The sequence below is a fragment of the Puma concolor genome, chromosome A1 (genome assembly GCF_028749965.1).
Source record: "Puma concolor isolate L17-30 chromosome A1, mPumCon1.1.hap2, whole genome shotgun sequence".
In the NCBI taxonomy this organism is placed as follows: Eukaryota; Metazoa; Chordata; class Mammalia; order Carnivora; family Felidae; genus Puma; species Puma concolor.
In genome coordinates, this window is record NC_141667.1 from 49407622 (window position 1) to 49426864 (window position 19243).

The 19243-nt window shown below is 38.8% G+C and overlaps 1 protein-coding gene across 3 annotated transcripts in view; it reads right to left on the reverse strand.

Annotated features, from left to right (window-relative positions):
* Positions 1-290: 290 nt before the first annotated feature.
* Positions 291-19243, reverse strand: part of HAVCR2 (hepatitis A virus cellular receptor 2) — a 43820-nt gene continuing 24867 nt past the window's right edge. For all 3 annotated transcript variants that reach the window (XM_086702798.1, XM_086702819.1, XM_025924862.2), the window contains 4 exons: positions 17227-17267; positions 15599-15725; positions 12231-12267; positions 291-10389 (listed from right to left, as the gene is read on the reverse strand). In XM_086702798.1, coding sequence (XP_086558924.1) covers positions 10230-10389; positions 12231-12267; positions 15599-15725; positions 17227-17267 — 365 coding nt within the window. In that variant the 3' untranslated portion in view covers positions 291-10229. The remainder of the gene's footprint in view (positions 10390-12230; positions 12268-15598; positions 15726-17226; positions 17268-19243) is intronic.

Sequence of the window (19243 nt, forward strand, 5' to 3'; positions counted from 1 at the left end):
CCTTCCCCAAGTGAGCACACCCTTCCACCCCAAGCCTCACAAAATGCCAACCAAATTAAACCATTTTTACCTGCTAACCTTTGTAACCCCAATAGCTTCTTTTTTATTTTTAAGTAATATCACACCCAACATTGGGGTCAAACTTGCACCCCCAAGATTAAGAGTTGCATACTCTACCGACAGAGCCAGCCAGGTGCCCCGTAAGCCCAGGAGAGACCATCACGAAACCTGCAAAAGTCCGAAGCCAATACTAAGCTCCTCCTTTATGAACATTACACTTACACAACTAGTTATCTTTTACAATTTACAAGTATTTTTATTTTACAAATCACAGAAGTCAAGAAGCCAAAGGGCTAACGTAACAATGCTCTAGACACACATACTCCCATTTTCATAATATCATATCATATCCATTTCACAGACAAGGAGAGGCTCGGCAAAAATATGTGTTGACTCTAAGGTCACACAGTTTTCAAACAAGCTTAAATAAATATGGCTTCCTCCAAAGGTACACTCTTTTTCTGGCTGACGTTGTGCAGGAAAAGTGTAAACAACTCAGACATACAAGTCCATGATCCTATTTAACTAAGAATCTACCTCCCCAAAGCTCCAAATATTTGTCCAGTTTTATGCAAGTTTCCCCTAATTCCTGTTGGCTCAGTCATCACTGTCCTAATACTCCATGTGATACTTCTGGTTTCTAGAGGACTTACATTCGGACAAGTTAAGAGGTAGTTTTCCAGCTCCCCTGATGTTGTTACTAATCCTCCCTCAAAGGTTTTTATGGGTACAGACAACTTTCTCCCAGCATCCATTCATCTCTTTGCCACACCCTTACATAAGAATAGTGGCAGGTATCTTTGAAAGTCAAACTTCTCCAGTCTGACAATCTTTTTTGCTGGATTTGGTCTATTTACTAACTGAAATCGATTATAAGGAGATGTTAGTGAGCTGGAACTCAGCTCTGTTTTTGTTCTCTGCTGGGATGTTTTTAAAAGATTCATCACAGGGGCACCTAGGTGGCTCAGTCATTTAAGCATCTGACTTCAGCTCAGGTCATGATCTCATGGTTCATGAATTTGAGCCCCACATTGGGCTCTGTGCTGACAGCTCACAGCCTGGAGCCTGCTTCAGATTCTGTGTCTCCCTCTCTCTCTGCTCTTTCCCTGCTTTCTCTCTCTCTCTCTCTCTCTCTCTGTCTCTCTGTCTGTCTGTCTCTCTCTCAGAAATACATAAACATTAAAAAATAAAAATAAAAGATTCAGCACAGATCTTGATTTTAGGTAAGGCTCCAAGCCTGAAAAGTCATATAGACTTTGATACTGCTTACACATGATGGGACCTTAAATAGGGGCCAAACCTCTCAATTTATAGAGAAATAAAGCAAAGAAGAAAAAGAGGAAGAGTGCAGGACCTGTACACGTCACTCAGGACAGATGCAGAAGTGAAAGCCAGCTTCACCTACTCTACTATTCTTATCACTCAACAAATGCTATCTCACCAAGTCTTTATTGAGTACCCCATGGTAAACATGGAACATTCTAATCACATAAAGCAAATCTGCAATCTCTGCCCTTGGAAGTTTAGGAAGACAAGCTGTCACCTTTAATAAGAAAGCGGTAGAGCTATACTATGCTCCAGTAGAATTTATAATTACATGTCGATTGAGACCCAGAGTTTTAAAGTTGTGTATGACAAGGATGTCAAAAAGCTGGGTGCAAGCCAAGCCCCGACTCACACAGCTAGAGGGCACTATTTGTATAAAGCAGAATGTTTCCCCAAGAAATTAAGAGACTATGGGTCCTTTTCTTTTCCCCCTGAAACTAAAACAAGGTTGCCTACTTAAAAACAATGACATCACAGGTGTGTTTTTGGATTAAAACTTTTCAGTTTTAACCTGTAACTTTCTGCATTATCACATGATTGTGATACATTTCATCCACATCCATTTTAGGAAAGAAGGGGAGTCAAAGACACTTGACGGCATTGGGCTTTTATCAGATAGGGTTAGGGTAGTTTTCTAAAGGATTCTATTCTCCCAAACCAAGACTATTGCATGACTTGCACACCTGGTTAAACTGCCTGTGTGTGCTGGTAGCAATGAGATAAAATATACACTGAGTTCGATCAAAACCCTTGGCAGGCACTGTGTTGGTGGTGGGGATTGAGACTTTAAACAGTGTCGATAAAACCCTCTGCTTATTAATGATATACTTTGAGAGAGTGTCAAAATTTTGTTGTGAACTGTTTCCAAGAAATGCTAAATGAAAAAAAAAAATTACACAACAATCTATTTTATAGAAACCCATTTTGTAAAACCCCCATGATAAAATTACAACAACAAACTTACATGCATGTGTATCTACATGGCAAAGTCATGGCAAAGGGGCTGGGAACACCCATCCAACACCTTCAGAATGTCCTCTCCGGTAGGGGGACAAGCAGAGGCAAGGGGGCCTTTCAGTTTAAGAATATGTTTGTATCATTTCAGTATCTTAAAACAAGAATGTACCGTGTACTGTTTATATAATGTATGTAAAATGTTTTAACTAAAGAAAAAAATAAGAAAATCAGGCAAGTCCTCAAACCGCATGTTCTTACAAAAGCAGAAGTCTTGTACATTCTGCTATATTTTTCACAACCTAATTACAACCACCTTTTTCCTTATCCCAGATGGGAAAAAAAAAAAAAAAAAGCAGCTGAACTTGCCTCAAGCCACATTCAGACATCACCAAGCACCTAGAAAGATGGCCGATTATGAAATAATGTTTTAATTAATATGCAAGTGCTTATACTATAAGGCACATGTTTTTTTCTGCAAAATAGAAAATACATCAAGTCACTATGTGTTTAGTTGGGGGTCTGCTGTTAGACTCTATGACACCTGTACCACTTCATGCATTCACCCAATTAATATTTATTGAGCACCTGCCATGTGCCAGGCCATCTTTATTCTAGGAGAGTCATTTAGAATTTTATAGAGTTAAATTAAGGAAGCGGTAAGGACAAGGAATAGTATTCCCAGCAAAGAGGAAACAAACAAAGACAGCACCAAAAAATGCTTTGCTGTACTATTTGGAATCTAGTATGCAGGTCTACTATATGCTTACTATCTTTTATTGTAGTCAGTTACTTGGCTATGAGGCTTTCCTGATGGACAAATACTTACAAATCTGTGTTTCTATGGTACCTGTATCATGGCTTGAGTTTGCATATAACAGGCATATATTCAGTCTGTCAGTCGACAAATTCTTATTTAGTATCCACTCTGAGCCAAGTATTGTACTAGGCATCTGGGATATGAAATGAAGGGTAGAGTACTTTATAGTTGGGTATTGGGGAAGGAAAATCACATGGAAATAAAAGCAAATAAATAGAATTTCCAACTCAAATAAACTATGCAGGAAATATACTAGACTAAAGCTAGGCAGGTTGGTACTTCAGAGTGGGTGGTCAGGGACACTCATGACACTTAACCCACAAAAAATTAAAAAGACAGCTCTGCAAATGGTCTGCGAGAAGTACCCCAAACAGACAGATCAGCTCCATCGAAAAGGTACCAGAACCAGGAAGAACTTAATTTGTTCTGGAATCAGAAAGGAGAGCAGCATGGCTGAAATAGAGTGAATAAGAAAACGTTGGGGAAGTCAGACAAAATCCAGTCCCGTGGGAAGTTGTTGAAAGGTTTTAAATAACAAAGCAATTGAACCTGGTTGATGACTTTAAAAAAAGAAAAAGAAACTGCTTTGGCTGCTGTGTAAGGTGAATGGATTCTGAGGAGAGCAAAAGTGAAATGGGGGGTACCAATAGGAGGGTATTCCTTAGATGGACGAGTGGGTGCATGGATGGAAGGAAGGAAGGAAGGAAGGAAGGGAGGGAGGAAGGGAGGGAGGGAGGAAGGAAGGAAGGAAATTAATGAGTAAATAAATAATAACTGTGATTACAAAGGAGCAAGGCCTATGAGAGTCACATGACCTATGTATTTTTAGCTTAAACTGGTTCTTAAGTCAAATTCCAAAAAACCAAAAATTACTTTGAGATAAAGGAACGTTGTTGGAGTAAATAGTTTTTAGAGAACTATTTAGCCTTGAGAAAGATAATATACATTTAGCAATATGATGACTGGCATATCTATTTAAAAATACACTGTTTTATAATCATAATACTTGAAACACAATCACATCTTTTGATCCTACAATTCCATATCTAGAATTCTATGCCTTGAAACTGCACAAATACACATAGGTTTTTGTATGAAGAATGTTCCTTGCAGCCTTGTTTGAAATGCAAAAAAAAAAAAAAGGCCCTAAATATAGATGCATAGGGAAGTGATTTAATAGATTATGCACATGTGTTCTACTTAATACTACTCAGTTATCTAAGTGAACGTTGTTGTCCCATGTAATCTGACATGGACAGATGGCCTTCTACGAATAGCGGGAAAACTAAATTACAATGTACGTCTTGGTGTGTGTATGAGAGAGAATAGGAAATGGTCCAGACCTGTACCAGTACTGTAGACACTGGCCACATGTGGCTAAAGAGCACTTAAAATGTGACTAGTCAGAATTGAGATGTGCTCTAAATATAAAATACTCACTGGATTTTGAAGCATAAAATGGGGGGGGGGGGGGAAAGGAACTCATTAATCATGTTTATATTTATTCTACATTAAAATGACAATACTTTAAATGACTGGGCTTAAAAAAAATCTATTAAAAATTAATTTCACCTGTTTCTTCTTATTTTGTAAATGTGGCTAGTAGAAAATTTTAAATTACCTGTATATCTTTCATTGCATTTCTACTAGATGGTGCTGGTGGAAAAGAATGAAGCAAAAACACTGATTATTCCTGGGGAATGAGATTGGGGAGAAATTTGGATAAGGAGGACAGGGAATAGGGACATTCACCTTTAACCTAAACTCTATTATATTTTTCAAAAAGAATTTAACTTCAAATAGTAAAAATCAATAACTGAATAACAAGCAAAGTCTGTAGTTAACAGTATTTTACCATGTTAATGTCTTGGTCTGGACAAATGTACCATGGTTATGTAAGTTGTTAACATTAGCAGAAACTGGTGACTACAGGAACCCTGTATTATCGTTGCAGTTTTTCTGTAAATCGTAAAGTATTTCAAAATAAAAAGATAAAAAACAATAATAAGGGAGGGGCGCCTGGGTGGCTCAGTCAGTTGAGCGTCCAACTTTGGCTCAGGTCATGATCTCACCCTTTGTGAGTTGAAGCCCCACGTTCTGGCTCTGTGCTGACAGCTCAGAGCCTGGAGCCTGCTTCAGATTCTATGTGTGTCTCTCTCTCTGCCCTTCCCCCACTCATGCTCTGTCTGTCTCTTTCTCTCAAAAATAAACATTTAAAAAAAATAATAGGGGCGCCTGGGTGGCTCAATTGGTTAAGCATCTGACTTCAGCTCAGGTCATGATCTCACAGTTCATGAGTTCAAGACCCGTGTGGGACTCTGTGATGACAGCTCAGAACCTGGAGCCTGTTTCACATTCTGTGTCTCCTCTCCCTTTGCCCCTTCCCCACTCACACTCTGTCTCTTTCTCTCTTAAAAATGAATAAACATCAGGTGCCTGGGTGGCTCAGTCAGTTGAGTGTCCGACTTTGGCTCAGGTCATAATCTCGCAGTTTGTGAGTTTGAGCCCTGAGTCAGGCTCTGTGCTGACAGCTCAGAGCCTGGAGCCTGCTTCGGATTCTGTGTCTCCCTCTCTCTCTGCCCCTCCCCTGCTCACACTCTGTCTCTCTCTCTCTCTCTGAAATAAATAATAAACATTAATAATAATAACAATAATAATGGAAAAAAGCAACCTAACAAGATGTGTGTCTTCTGCTTCATAGAGATTCTTAGTCTCAATACATTGTAAGGTAATTAGCTCCAAATTGTATGTCCCAGCCAGAGTGCCCCTCGTAAACTCATTTGCTTCAAGTAAGGCAGCTAGGATAGCTGTCATATGTCTTAGTTTTTACCTAAGATTCCATTTAGTTCAGGTAATGCTTTTTTCCCATGGTGATTACAAGCTAGTTGGCTGCCGTTTACATAATAGGAATTTCTGTTGAAGTTGGAGGTTGCTGGAGAGAATGATGAAAAGCACTGCTCCCCCAAGAACCTTCTGGAAACCTAGACAGTGAGCAGATTTTAAAGCTCCTTCCCCCTTGAATTCCTACTTCAACGCTTAGATTCAGCTAATACTAAGTTCAAGAGATTTTTGCTAAGACATAGTGGTGAACTTTGGGATAGAGAAATGAATCAAAAATCTGTATTATAGTTACATATATTATAATATACAATCTATTTGTTGCAATATAACCAAACTGTTGGAAATAATCTTCACCTACATTTATACATTTGTTACTTTTTACTGAAGTGTTTTCTGAACAAGAACTAAACTCAGCATGCAATGGGCCAGTAATGGCAAATGAAACCACAACCACAAGTAAAATTTAAAACAGATCAGATATAGATATATAGAATATGGATATTTCAGAGCTGACAAAAATAAGGTAAACACTGCATTGGAGTAAGAAGTATTTCTATTTTACATGAACTAGGTTTAAATGAATGAAAAAGTATGAATACAAAATGTAGAAATTACAAAGGACGACATATCAACTTACCATAAAACAGGTTGCAAGTACAGAATATAAAACTATAATGAAATATTTTCCAAAAGTGACCCACCCACAAAACAATTACATTAAAATAATGTGCACATTTAGACAGACGTCCCATTACCACCACCACCATACATAAATAGCTTAAACAATCATAAAAAAAAAAAAAAAAAAAAAAAAAAGCCTCACTGCTTTCTCTGGAAAAGGAGACTCACATAAGCAGAAGGAATTCAAACAAGAATTCACAAAAGATAATCACTACCATGAGTAAATGAGTGACTTGGAATGACCTTTATCATTGTAGTCAACATTACTGAGAAAAAGACACAGAGGATCTACAAGCCTGAAACAGTTCTGACTCATACTGCTCCTTTGCACAAATTTTCCACTGAAAATGGGCTAAAATCTGAGCCCTCCTCAGGCTTGAGAACTTTTCAGCCAAATGGTCCAGAGGCCCCTCTCTTTTTCCCCACTTAGCAACTGAGTCCCACAAAAACGTGGTGGAAAAATCTTAAACACTGCAGCTCTGGGGCATCTCTCTATACTTTTCTCCAGAAGGATCTAAACTTTCTGAATAAAAAATGGAGACAAAATTGTGTTCAGCTTAAGTTTTTGAATTTATACTTAAATGAGAAATGAAAAATACTAATAGGCATGAGGGGGGTACCCGAAAATCAACTAATGAGGGATTGAACTGTTTGGAATTTCTGCCTTGGGAATTCCAAATCTAGAAGTGATTCAGATAAAACATGGGAAGACCTTACTTTTTCAGTCTAAAATGATCAGGGAGCCCCCTTTTGTCCTAGGGTCTCTTATGGAAGAGCTATGGAGAAAAAATCCTAAGATGCTTCTAAGAGCAAGCCACATGTTCAGTCTTATTACATTGTTTTTAATTAAGTTACCCATTGACCTCCTGGGCCCTTTGGAGCAGCCTTGAAGATTTCTGTTCCCCATTCTGCCACCTTCCCCCTTCCAAATAACTGGTGTAGAATAGATCCCACTCTGACAACCAGGATTCCAGTCCTGGCTTACTGCCAGCCTTGACCTTGAATTTAGCTTATCCTAGTCTCAATTTCTTTCTATGATGAGGAGGGCAGACAGAAAAACATTGCTATAATGCTTAAATCTAATTTTTTTTATTATAAAAGAAAATAATTCAAACAATTTTACAAGCACATAAAAGGAAAAAGTGGAAGTCTGCCCCATGACCATTTGCCCCTGTGGGAAAGCCATATTGATTTTGGAATATTCTTCTAGATTTTTTAAGGCAAAAGAAAACATTAGCATCAACAATATATACTATTCTAGAACTTTTTTTTTTTTTTTTTTTTTTTTTTTACTTAGCAATATGGCATTCTTCTCTGACAAGTAAGTAACATACGCTACATGAGAATCAGGATTTCGTCTGTTTAACTCACTGCTGTTTTTAGGGACTAGAACAGTATCTGGCACATAGTAGGTGCCAATAAATGTTCACCAACTGAATGAATGGAATGAATCCTCCTTACTGTCAGATGAACTGCAAGTTCTACAGGGTCAGGGATATGTCTGTTTGGTCTCTCTCTATGGTCTCAGCACGAGAGTACCTGACACATAGTAAGCACTTAAATATTCATTGAATTAGCAAAACAGCTCAATGATGAAACCACTTAATTCTTAAGTGAAACCACTTAAATGCACCAGTGTGTTGAGATTACAATAATCAACTATTCCCCAATTGACATAAAAAGTCCCCTACAAACACCGTTGCAATAATCATCCTGTATACATACCATCATTTAAAGATTTTTAAATAATAGGATAAGAATCTCTTTCCAGGAGGGGTGTGGTGGTGGGAACCATTGATATGGTTCAAATGTGTCTGAAGTCCTTTCCCTCTAGAATTTCATAACTTTAAAACAGTTACAGTTAATTTTTCATCTTGTATGAGAGTTGTTCCCTATAATTTTATGAAATGATCTCCCTTATATATCTCCCAGTAGAAATCCAGTGATTCACAAAACTGTCTAAATGCAGCCCAAACATTATAATTCACACAACAAAACTGCCAGAGACTCCTGGAAATAAACAGGCTGCCTACATCCTTGGTGACCAACATTTTCTGCATACAGCATCACAGCGATTTAGTTATTACCTGGGGAGGGGTAGTTTTCAGGCAGCAACAGGTCCTTCTCATTGATTCTTTATATACTGAGGAGGCTCAGCAGAAAGGGGGACACAGACAAGAGAGTAACAGACTTTCAAAGGCCTGAGCTAAGAAGCAAACACCACTTTGAACTAGATAAGAACAGATTTGAGAGCTTAGGAGTGTCTGTGAGTTCTCCAAGAAGAGCTCTAAGTTCTGCAATGGAAAAGTCTTTCCAGAAGGCTGCCTTTCTGCTTATGTTTTTCGTTCCAAAGGCATTTATTACATTTCTATTATGTGGGAGAGCCGGGCCAGGCACTGGGCAGGCAATGAGTAAGAGAAGACAAACTTAGTCACCACCACCTTGGAAATGAAGTTTAGGGACCACAGACTTTCCATCACAGGATTTGATGCCGATAAATATAGATTGCTGGAGCCCTGTGCTTTCTTTCCACCAGGAAACAGAGTTTGTGTACAAGTCACTGCTTCTTCTTCTACGAAAAACAGCTCCAGTTCTCTCCATGAATGGAGAAGTTGGTCAGAGATATTTCCTTTTGAGTGCACCCCAAGCAAAACTTGGCAACACACAGAGCACACTTCCTTTTTCTCTAGGAGCTCCTTCACACCACAGGACTTGCTAGGCAGTCTACTTAACTGGCAAAGGAGAGCTGTGCAGCGGCACTTACTGGGAAACAATCAATATTCAAAGAAGCATAAGTCTTGAGACTCAGAGAGAACCTTCGAGACCATCTACTCCTCCTCTAATAGCTTCTAAACTTTTTATGGGTCACAGAACTCTTTGAAACTCAGTGGCCCCTTTAGACTTTCTGTACCAAAAAGACATGCACATATCTTAACACATAATTTTCCCTATATTTTCAGTAGCTCTGTGGATACATCATGTGACTGAATTTCCTGGAATTCTTGGGACCACATATTAAGAATTCCTAGCCCAGGGGTGCATGGGTAGCTCAGTTAAGCATCCAAATTTGGCTCAGGTCATGATCTCACAGTCTGTGGGCTTGAACACCTCATCGGGCTCTGTGCTGACAGCTCACAGTCTGGAGCCTATTTCAGATCCTGTGTCTCGCAATCTCTCTGCCCCTCCCCCATTCATCCTCTGTCTCTGTCTCTGTCTCTCTCTCAAAAGTGAATAAACATTAAAAAAAAAAATTCCTACTCTATATAAAAGCCCATTTGAACTCTAATGCCCCAATTAGCATGCTCTGAATTGGGTAGCCCCACTGGCTGAAATACAGAGGTGATGTTGTACCTAAATACAGTGTAGGACACAGTTCCATCCCTATGTGAGCTAATTATCTCCCAAAATGTAAAAACTCTGCTTGGTGGCCATGGACAGGGCCTCTAAAACCAATCAGCTGACACATTTCATAGTTTTCACAATGATACCATGCTCAAAAATGAAGTAGTGGGATCTGGCAGGGTTAAAGGGTTAGACCTCTGGGTTGTCAGGATAGTTGCTCGCTGCTGACATAGCAGTAGTATTCATATGGATCTTCCATTTCATATATGTTCTCCTCAATGATATAGATGTTTTCCTCCGAGTGCATTCCTTCTGCTACTGTATTTGCTAACCCTGAGGAAGTGACGTTGGCCAAAGTGACCAGGCTGTGGAAATAAATGTTACAACTGAGTTAAGCATTTCCTGGGCAGCACAGAATAGAGTTAAGATAAGAGGCTTTGCTGAAGAGACAACAACCAAATATAGTACATGATCCTTCATCAGGTCCTAACTAGGAAAAAAAAAAAAGCCATAAAATAGCAGTAAAACAATTTGTGGAACAGTTGAGGAAATTTGAATTCCTTTGAATTAATCTTAATTTTCCTAAGTATAAAAATGGCATCGTGTTGGAAGGAGGTACAGACTGAAGTGTTTAGGTGAAGGGGGAAGATGTCTGAAATGTCCTTACAAATAGTTCAGAAGAAACGTTCTCTGTAAATAGAGAAACAAACAAAGCAAGCAGGTCCAAATCTCAAACCATGAGTTTGGTTGAAGCATTCTGTTGTTGTTGTACTATAACTTCAATTCTTCTGTGGACTTGAACAGTTTCAAAAAGAAAAAAAAAAAAGGAAATATTTTATGGATCCAATCAGACTTGAGTTTGAATTCTGTCTGTCACTTACCAGCCATATGACCTTGGATAAATTGAGTGGTTGGGTTTTTGTTTGTTTGTTTGTTTTCATTTACTCAGTCAAGAAATTTTTAGTGTGTTACACACTGTGCTACGAAGCAAGAAATGCAGCAGTAAACAATACACAAAAATCCCATGAAGGCTGCGTATTAGCAAACTTTGTGTCTCAGGGTCCTCATCTGTAAAATGGGAATAATAAACATTCTATTTTACAGGGCTGCTGTAAGGAGCATTTATTCATTCAATCATCAGATGTGTAGGTGTCTACTAAGCATCACATACTGTATCAGGGGATATAGTTGTTAATGTGGCAACAACTTCCTAACGTTCTACAGAGCTTACCTTTATAAGTAGGGATGAACATTAACCAACTAATTTCACCAAATAATGAATTAATGCATGTAAATATCACCCATGGGTAATATCACATTTCAAGTTTCAGTTCTAATAACAGATCCTGGCACAGATGATCAATAGCCATTGATAATTAAATTGTTTTATTTGGCTTTATTTGGCTCTTTTTACTGCAGAGTATTTTGTCTTAATTGATACACTATCTATATTTACCTAAAATCACTCATGGTTTAGATATAATTCAAGGGATGAGTCATTTTTTTTTCTTGAAAGGTACTGCATTCTACCCATGTGCCAAATATCACTATATTCTAGTACACACTATATAAGCTTCATATATTTGGAATGGGGAGGTGTGCATGTGTGTATATGTACGCATATGTATACAGTCAAAAACAGATACCGAGACTGCAGTATAATAGACCAGTAGATCTCAACCCTGTTTGCATATTAGAATCACCTGGAAAACTTTCAGAAAAACACCTATACTTAGGTCTCATCCTCAAAGATGCTAATGTATTTGCTCTGGGGTTGGCAACAGTATGTTCAAGTGCCCTAGGTGATTCTAGTAGGCAACCCAAGAACGCCTGGGCTGAGCTATAAAAGCCCTGAAAGTAGAGTCTGGGTTTCTTGCTCACTTTTGTAACCCAAAGCTCAACCCAGAGCCTGGATGTAGTTGTAGTTCAATCACTAGAAGGGTCAGTTCATTGAAAGAAAAAAAAAAAACAAACAAGAACCATTAATATACAAATAAGCATTTCCTATCAATAGGGAGATGAATTCTATACCTTAACTTTAGTCAATGAAGCTAGAGAAATCAGTAAGTAAAAGAGCAGTGTGTTTAATTGGCATTACATAAATCTAAGGTAAGAAGGAAGCACAAGTTTAAATCCCAGGGCCAGGCTTATTAGAATAGGGGCCTCCAAGATTCCCACCTTCCCCTACCCTACCCATTACTCTTACCTTGAATTCTGTAACTTCTCTTTGCTATAAGAATACCCTAGGTAAAATGTGGAAGAAAAGTCCATTAAAACTGCTCTCATAAAACAAATGAGTTAGGAAATAAAATGAACTCACTGAAGGCAAGGATTGTTTAAGAAAATCTGGTCTCCCCTTGGACTGAATTAAATCAAACTATCAATGTGTGTCTTGGATTGTTACATGGACTCTTCTAGAAAGCAATAAAGATGCATTATTCACATTCAGGAAATACATGGAGCATCTGGTAGGCACTGGGAATGCAAAGGTGAATTGTGAGCCCTGACTTCTGAAAGCTTGTGTTCTAGTGAGGGGGGGGGCATTGAAAATAATAATTTCTAATTGTGGAACCAACAATGCACTGTAACAGATGACTGAGAAGGTGGTCAGGAAAAAACTCTCAGGAGTAACCTTTAAGCTCAGTTCTGAAAATAAAGAAAATGAGTCAGCCAAGTGAACAGGCAGGGGAAGAATTCAGGCAAAGAGAATCCCTGGTAATGATGAGTATGGCTTCCTGAAACTGAAAATATGGATGAAATAAGAAAATAGCTCAAGATAAGTTCTGAGAGGTAGGCTGGGGATAGCTCCTCTAAGACCTTTTAAGTCATAATCTAGATTTTGGATATTATTCTATAAAATAAGAATCTTACTCTTATTCCTATAAGAAATCATTGGAGGACAGAAATATGAGCTGACTGGGTTTTAAGAAGATCACTCTAACTCCTATGTGGGGAATAGATTAAAAGCAGGTATTTAAAAAATGAAGAAGTTAGTAGAGATCATGATGCCTCACATCACAGTAAGGTGGTGATCAAAAGAGATTCAGAATAATGAATGTATTCTACATATATTTTGGATAAAGTCTGAAGGAATTAAAATTGGATTTTATGTTAGGAGGAAACAGGATTCTAGGATGGCCTATGGCATTCTGGCTTAAACAACCAAATGGATGGTAGTGAAACGTTATAATGGGAAAGACCAGAGAGGCAGAGGCCGTGTTCTGGGAAGGTGGAATATAGACTCTAGACCTCCATTTGGGACATGTTAAATGTGGAAGGCATCTAAGTGGAGGTATCAACAGGACAAACACTCAGAGTTGGGGGGGGGGGGGGATTAAAGATGACATTTAAACCTATGGAAATAGACACCATCACCTAGAGGGTATAGAGAAAGGGAAAGGGCCAGTCCTGAGGAATAGGAATATCTAAAGGTCAAGCAGAAGAGGAAATAACAAAAATGACTGAAAATGGATGGCCAATGAAGTAGGAGAGTGGTGTTTTAGAAGCCAAGAGAAGGAATACTATCTAGAATGAGTCAATTTGATTAAATATTGCTGAAAGATTGACTACAATGAAGACAGAAGTGCCTATTGGATTTAGCAAAATGGAGGTTGTCAGTGAGCTTGACTAAAACTATCTCCATGGTGCTTAAGGGATGGAAGCTAGATGATGGGCTGAAGAGTTCAGGGGGTACAAAGTAGGAAAAATTCATCTGAGAAATATGGCTGTGAAGGAAAACAGAAATGGGAGTAGCTAAAGAGGAATTTGTGAGTTAGAACATATTTTTATGCTGATGAGAATAGAATGAATAGAAAGGGAGAGGTAGATAATTCTAGAGAAAGGGGTAAAAAGAGAATTAAGTCTTAGCTAAGTCTAAGGAGATGGAACAGGTCTTTTACACTTCATCAGTTGAGTGAGAAATGAGAGGGGTTTGAGTGGTACTGAGGTATGCTTGCTCATCTCAGAGAGTGCCCTAGAAAGATACGGGATTGCTGGTTGTATTGCTACCAATTTATGGCTTTGATGTCATGACTTAAAAACCTGTCACCTTGGTCATAAGATTTTGTCTAGCAACCTGTAGACCACAAATCAAACAGGACTTTCCTATCTGTCCTTCGAAGTAGCCATGTTTTTGGAGTAATACATATGTGTGTATAAAGTGTCAAACTTCTCCCATTCATTACCTTCACTTCAAGCCTCTTTGCACCAGCTGAAATGGCATGGCAGAACTTGAAAGGCTAGTGAGTACTAGCATTGCTCTTTTTCAACCTGTAGACTTTGCATTCATGTGATCAATTCACAAACTCCACTACTGCCTCTGTGCAAACCCAGGTAAGTGTGGCTGGGGTAGTTTCTTTCCGTGAACAATCCATTTACCGAGGATAGCAGAATAGCATAATGGTAAGGAATAAGAGAGTCCTGCTTTCAAATTCTGTATCTAATAACTGTGTGGCTCTGGCCAGCATGTTCATTCTCTATTTGGTAAATTAGAATAATATTAGTATCTTTCTCATTAAGGTAATCATGAAGATTTAATGCCCATAAAGCACTCAGCAGCTTTAAGTCACACAATTAGGGTGACCAATTCATCCTGGTTTTCCCTGGACTGTCCCAGTTTTAGCATTGGCAGGATCACATCCTAAGGCCCCTTCAGTCCTGGGAAAATCTGGGGTGGTTGGTCACCCTATATGCAGTCCATGTTTTAAGTATTAGTAGGAAGGGTTGCTAGAATGTACTAAGCCCTGGGGTATAAGGTCTTGGCCTCTGTCCTCAAAGATAAGAGAAAATATCACAAGTATAAAAGTGTGCAAAGCTTTTGGGGTGATGACGATGTTTGGGTCTTGATTATAATGATGGTTTCCCATGCATAATCATCTACTGAAACTCATCAAGTTGAATGTACTTCAAATATGCAGCTATTATATATGAATCATACTTCAAAAAGATTTTTTTTAATAAAAATAACTTAGAAAACAATGTGTGTGCTGAGTGCCATGATAGAGCAAAATACAAATGCTGCAATCCTGGCCATGACCCATTGGTAAAAGGACTTGCCACCCCTCTCTCTAAAGACCTGTGCCTGAGAAACAAATAAGATAGAAAAACACACAGAAAGAAATTACTTTCTGTTGTCGCACTTCCTAATAAACTTACTTCATGAATTAAAGAAGTTTATTTTCTTAACGAAAGGTAAGAGAACAGGTGCTAGAATCAGTCTGCTTGAATTTCAATTCCAGCTTTGCCTCTTATGGATTCTGAAACCTTGGGAAAGAGGCTCACTTTCTAGTAGCTATAGTTTCTTGCACTATAAAACGGTGATAAGTACTACCTACCACATGAGATGATGACGATAAAATGTACGTAAAACGTTTAGCACCAGGCCTGCATATTACATGGTAAAGCATTGCATAAAAATTAGCTATTATTATTGTTAGGTTTGGAAGGACTACAGGGTACTCAGTTTAATCGCCTTCAGGTATAAATACAAACTTACATTTGTATCTAGGTTTGTGTTGGTTCCTATTTTAACAGTTCCTTATCAGAGGGAGAGAGTTGCAACATCAACCAACTTACATGTGAGAATTAAAGCAGCAATGATAAGAATGAGAGTCAGCCCAGCAGAGATCCCCACTCCAATGTAGATGCCTATTCTGGTGGTCACAGCAGAGTCTTGTAGTGCGTTAGCCAATGTGGGTATTTGCTATGGAAACACAAACAGAATTGCAGCAGATGGGCAGAAATCAGTTGTGTGCTCAGCTAGTCTCGTGACGTACGGCACCAGAAGAGTGCAGGGACCTTGAGACCGTGCATGATCTATCTCCTTCTAGACAAGCCTCAAACCACCCAAAGAACGGGATCAGCATAATCCTTAAACTTAGCAAGGGAATAAAATGTGCTGCTTCTACAATGTGGGCGGGGGGGGGGGGGGGGGCGGGCGGGGAGAGACAAGGAACTCTTAATAAATGGACTCCCCTCCCCCACAAACATAAATAGGTTTTAGGGTGGAACCCTGTTCATCCAAGGTCCCCTGGTGTTCCAGGGAGTTTCAGAGTGGTTTAAACTTGGTGTCTTGCAGAGAAGCCCCCACCTGCACAGAAAAACTGATTCAAGGGCCAGGCCTTTGCAGCCAGACAGTCCTGGGTTCAAATCCCAGCTCTGCCATCATCTTGGAGAGTTCTTAGGAAAATAAAGTAACAAGAAATACAAAATGCCTAGCACAGGGCCTTGTATGCAGTAAATGCAATCAATGCTTACGTGGTGATAGGTATTGTGGCTATTTCTCTAATTAGTTTTATTAATTTTATTTTTTAACTGAAAGCCATAACATTCTTCTGCTTTCAAAATTTTAGTCCATATTCTCCCTTTAAAAGCAACAATGATAAATAATTTTAAAACAAAGAAGTCAAAGAAATTAAATTTTCCACTTATTCAATCAACTTTTACTACAGGAGTGCTATATGCAAGGTACTGTGCATTAAATACTATGGATATACAGAGGTACTTAGAGTCAGTCTTTGGTCACAAAGAGGGGCAGGGACAAACACAAAGTGCTGAGCCTTGGTTGTGAACACACAAGTAGGGGACTTCGTCAAATGAATGCAGACTCCTGTATACATCCTCAAAGAATTTTTAAGTCACTACTATAAGCTTGATATCTAGGGGATTCCCTTTTGCTCTGAGAAAGTGGGGGACACTAAAATTGTGGTTAATTAAAATATTGATTTGTTTATACTTCGATATATACATTGTTGACTTCAAATACTCCTGACTAGTGTCTTGTCAGACATAAATAAATTTACACAATCTTTCTCATCAGGGTTACCATGCAAGCGAGAAGAAATATATTCCAGGGATATGGAGGGTCTTTGAACCCTCCACAGCGGTTCGCAGTTGTGAAATATGAGAAGAGAAACAAGAAGCTAGTGGTTTTGTGTTTTTGTTTTCCAGCACTTACTATGTGCTAGGCACTTTACACTTACCCCCTCATTCCGTCCTTAGATGGCTAGAACTGCCCTCATCAACATGTTACAGCGGAGGGCTCTGAGGCTAATGGAGAGTGAGGCATGTTTTCTCCAAAGGAGAGGAGCAAACAAGAATGAAGACTAAAGCCAAACTTTCTTTCCTCTGAGTTGAATATGAGGTTAGCACGCGTGCACCCACGCACACATGCATGCACGCACACACATGTCCATGTCACTTACAGTTTGATTTTTATCATGGAGGCCCTCCAGTGTCCGTGTCTCTGCCATAAAGAGAAAAAAACAGCTGATAGAATAGTCAAGAACGTTTTCTTTTATCTGAGTTTTAAAAACTCTTAAAGATGCCTAGAATCATATTTGAAATTAATCCTACTCTATACTCTTCACAATAAGTAATTGTGAGACCAACAAAATTTTCTAAACACTTACAAATCAACGATTTGACACGGATGACCATATTTTTTTATCCAGATAATGAACCTGACTACTTATGTTCTATGAACTGGAGACCTCTGCCAGGAAAACCTCTGTTGAATATGTGGTTTGTTGTGTCCACAGCACCCCAAAGAGGGCAGCAAATTGCCAACAACATTGATAACACTCAACCAGGCATTATATTGTAATGAGACTTTGAAAGATAACGAAAGTTAATTTTCTTAAAAAAGTTTAACATTTACTCATTAAGAGGGAGACGGGGTATTTCATTGCCTAAAAATGAGAGTAATAATAACTATAGCTATAATTTACCATGAGCTGACATGGTGCTAAATTCTTTGAACGAAGTATCTCATTTAGCATTCAAAACAACTATCCTAAAGTAGAGACTATTAGCCCCATTTCGCAGATGAAGAAGCTGAGAATTAGGAAGTTAGGGGACTTACCCAGGGTCACAGAGATTAGTGAATAACAGAAATGGCCTTTCGATTTAGGTCTGCATGGCTTTAAACAAGACACTCTGAACGATGTCCCTTTCAACAACCTTTACTTTTGCATTGTCACTACCAAGTGGTCACATTGCCCAGGTGCCATCTCACCTTCTTTCCTTTTTACTCATTCATTTCTTTACCTGCTTATCCATTTGATGAACATGTACTACACCCCTTCTCTGTGCCAGGCCCAGGGTATAGAGCCGCGAACAGCATGGGCACAAGCCCTGACCTCACAGATGCTGCTTTCTAAAAATCAATAGATGGTTAGCTTTGGGAAAATTAAGGATGCCTACTCATTTATCTGGCTGAGTCAGAGGCACTGAAACTTCTTAAATGTCATGGCCACTTTCTGGAAGCCTAAAAATCTAAATCCTTTAAGGCAGGCCTCCTGCTTTAACAATGATTTTTTTTTTATTTCTTTTTTTAACATTTTGTTTTATTTTTTGAGAGACAAAGAGAGACAGGACATGAACAGGGGAGGGGCAGAGAGAGACAGGGAGACACAGAATCCAAAGCAGGCTCCAAGCTCTGAGCTGTCAGCACAGAGCCTGATGCAAGACTCGAGCCTGAGCCGAAGTCAGACGGTTAACCAACTGAGCCACCCAGGCATCCCAACACACCATGATTTTAATATTAACATTTTACTATTCTCAGCCTAAAATTATTTTTAAAAAAGAGGAAGTAAAAGAGATTGTCTTCCACTTACCTTTGCTCTTATTACCCAAAAAGGAATTTAAAGCATAAAAACCACATTGGTGGAACTACTAAGTAAACATGAATCTTAACCACACACAAGATTTTCTAATGTAAATCCAGTTTCTGCTTCCCTGTAATTATTTTTCTTGGCCTAAATGATAAGACTGACTTCTCTTTTTTTTAATTTCGATTTACAGTGAAAATGACCCAACAGCACTCCATTTTATAGATTATCACAGATTATTTTCACATAGATAACCATCAACCAAGTGAGTGGGACAGTTGGAAAAAGTTGCTTTGATTTTCCCAGAGAACCCAAGACTTGGCTGGAGTGGAGGTAGCAACAGGGTGGCACGTGAGAGTCTTAAAAGTTTATGAATTTGTAGTTACCATCTAGTACATATTATATGCCAGACATGGTGCTTAGTACTTTATTTGCCCAACAGCTTTTAATCTTCACCACAATAAGTAGGTACTATTATTTTTCCATTCTTCAGATGAAAAACCTGATTCTCAGAGGGGTACTTTGCCTAAGATCACACAACTATTCATGGACAAACCTGAGATGTAGGCCAAGTCTATCTCCAGAGCTGAGGATTCACCGTGACCCTGTC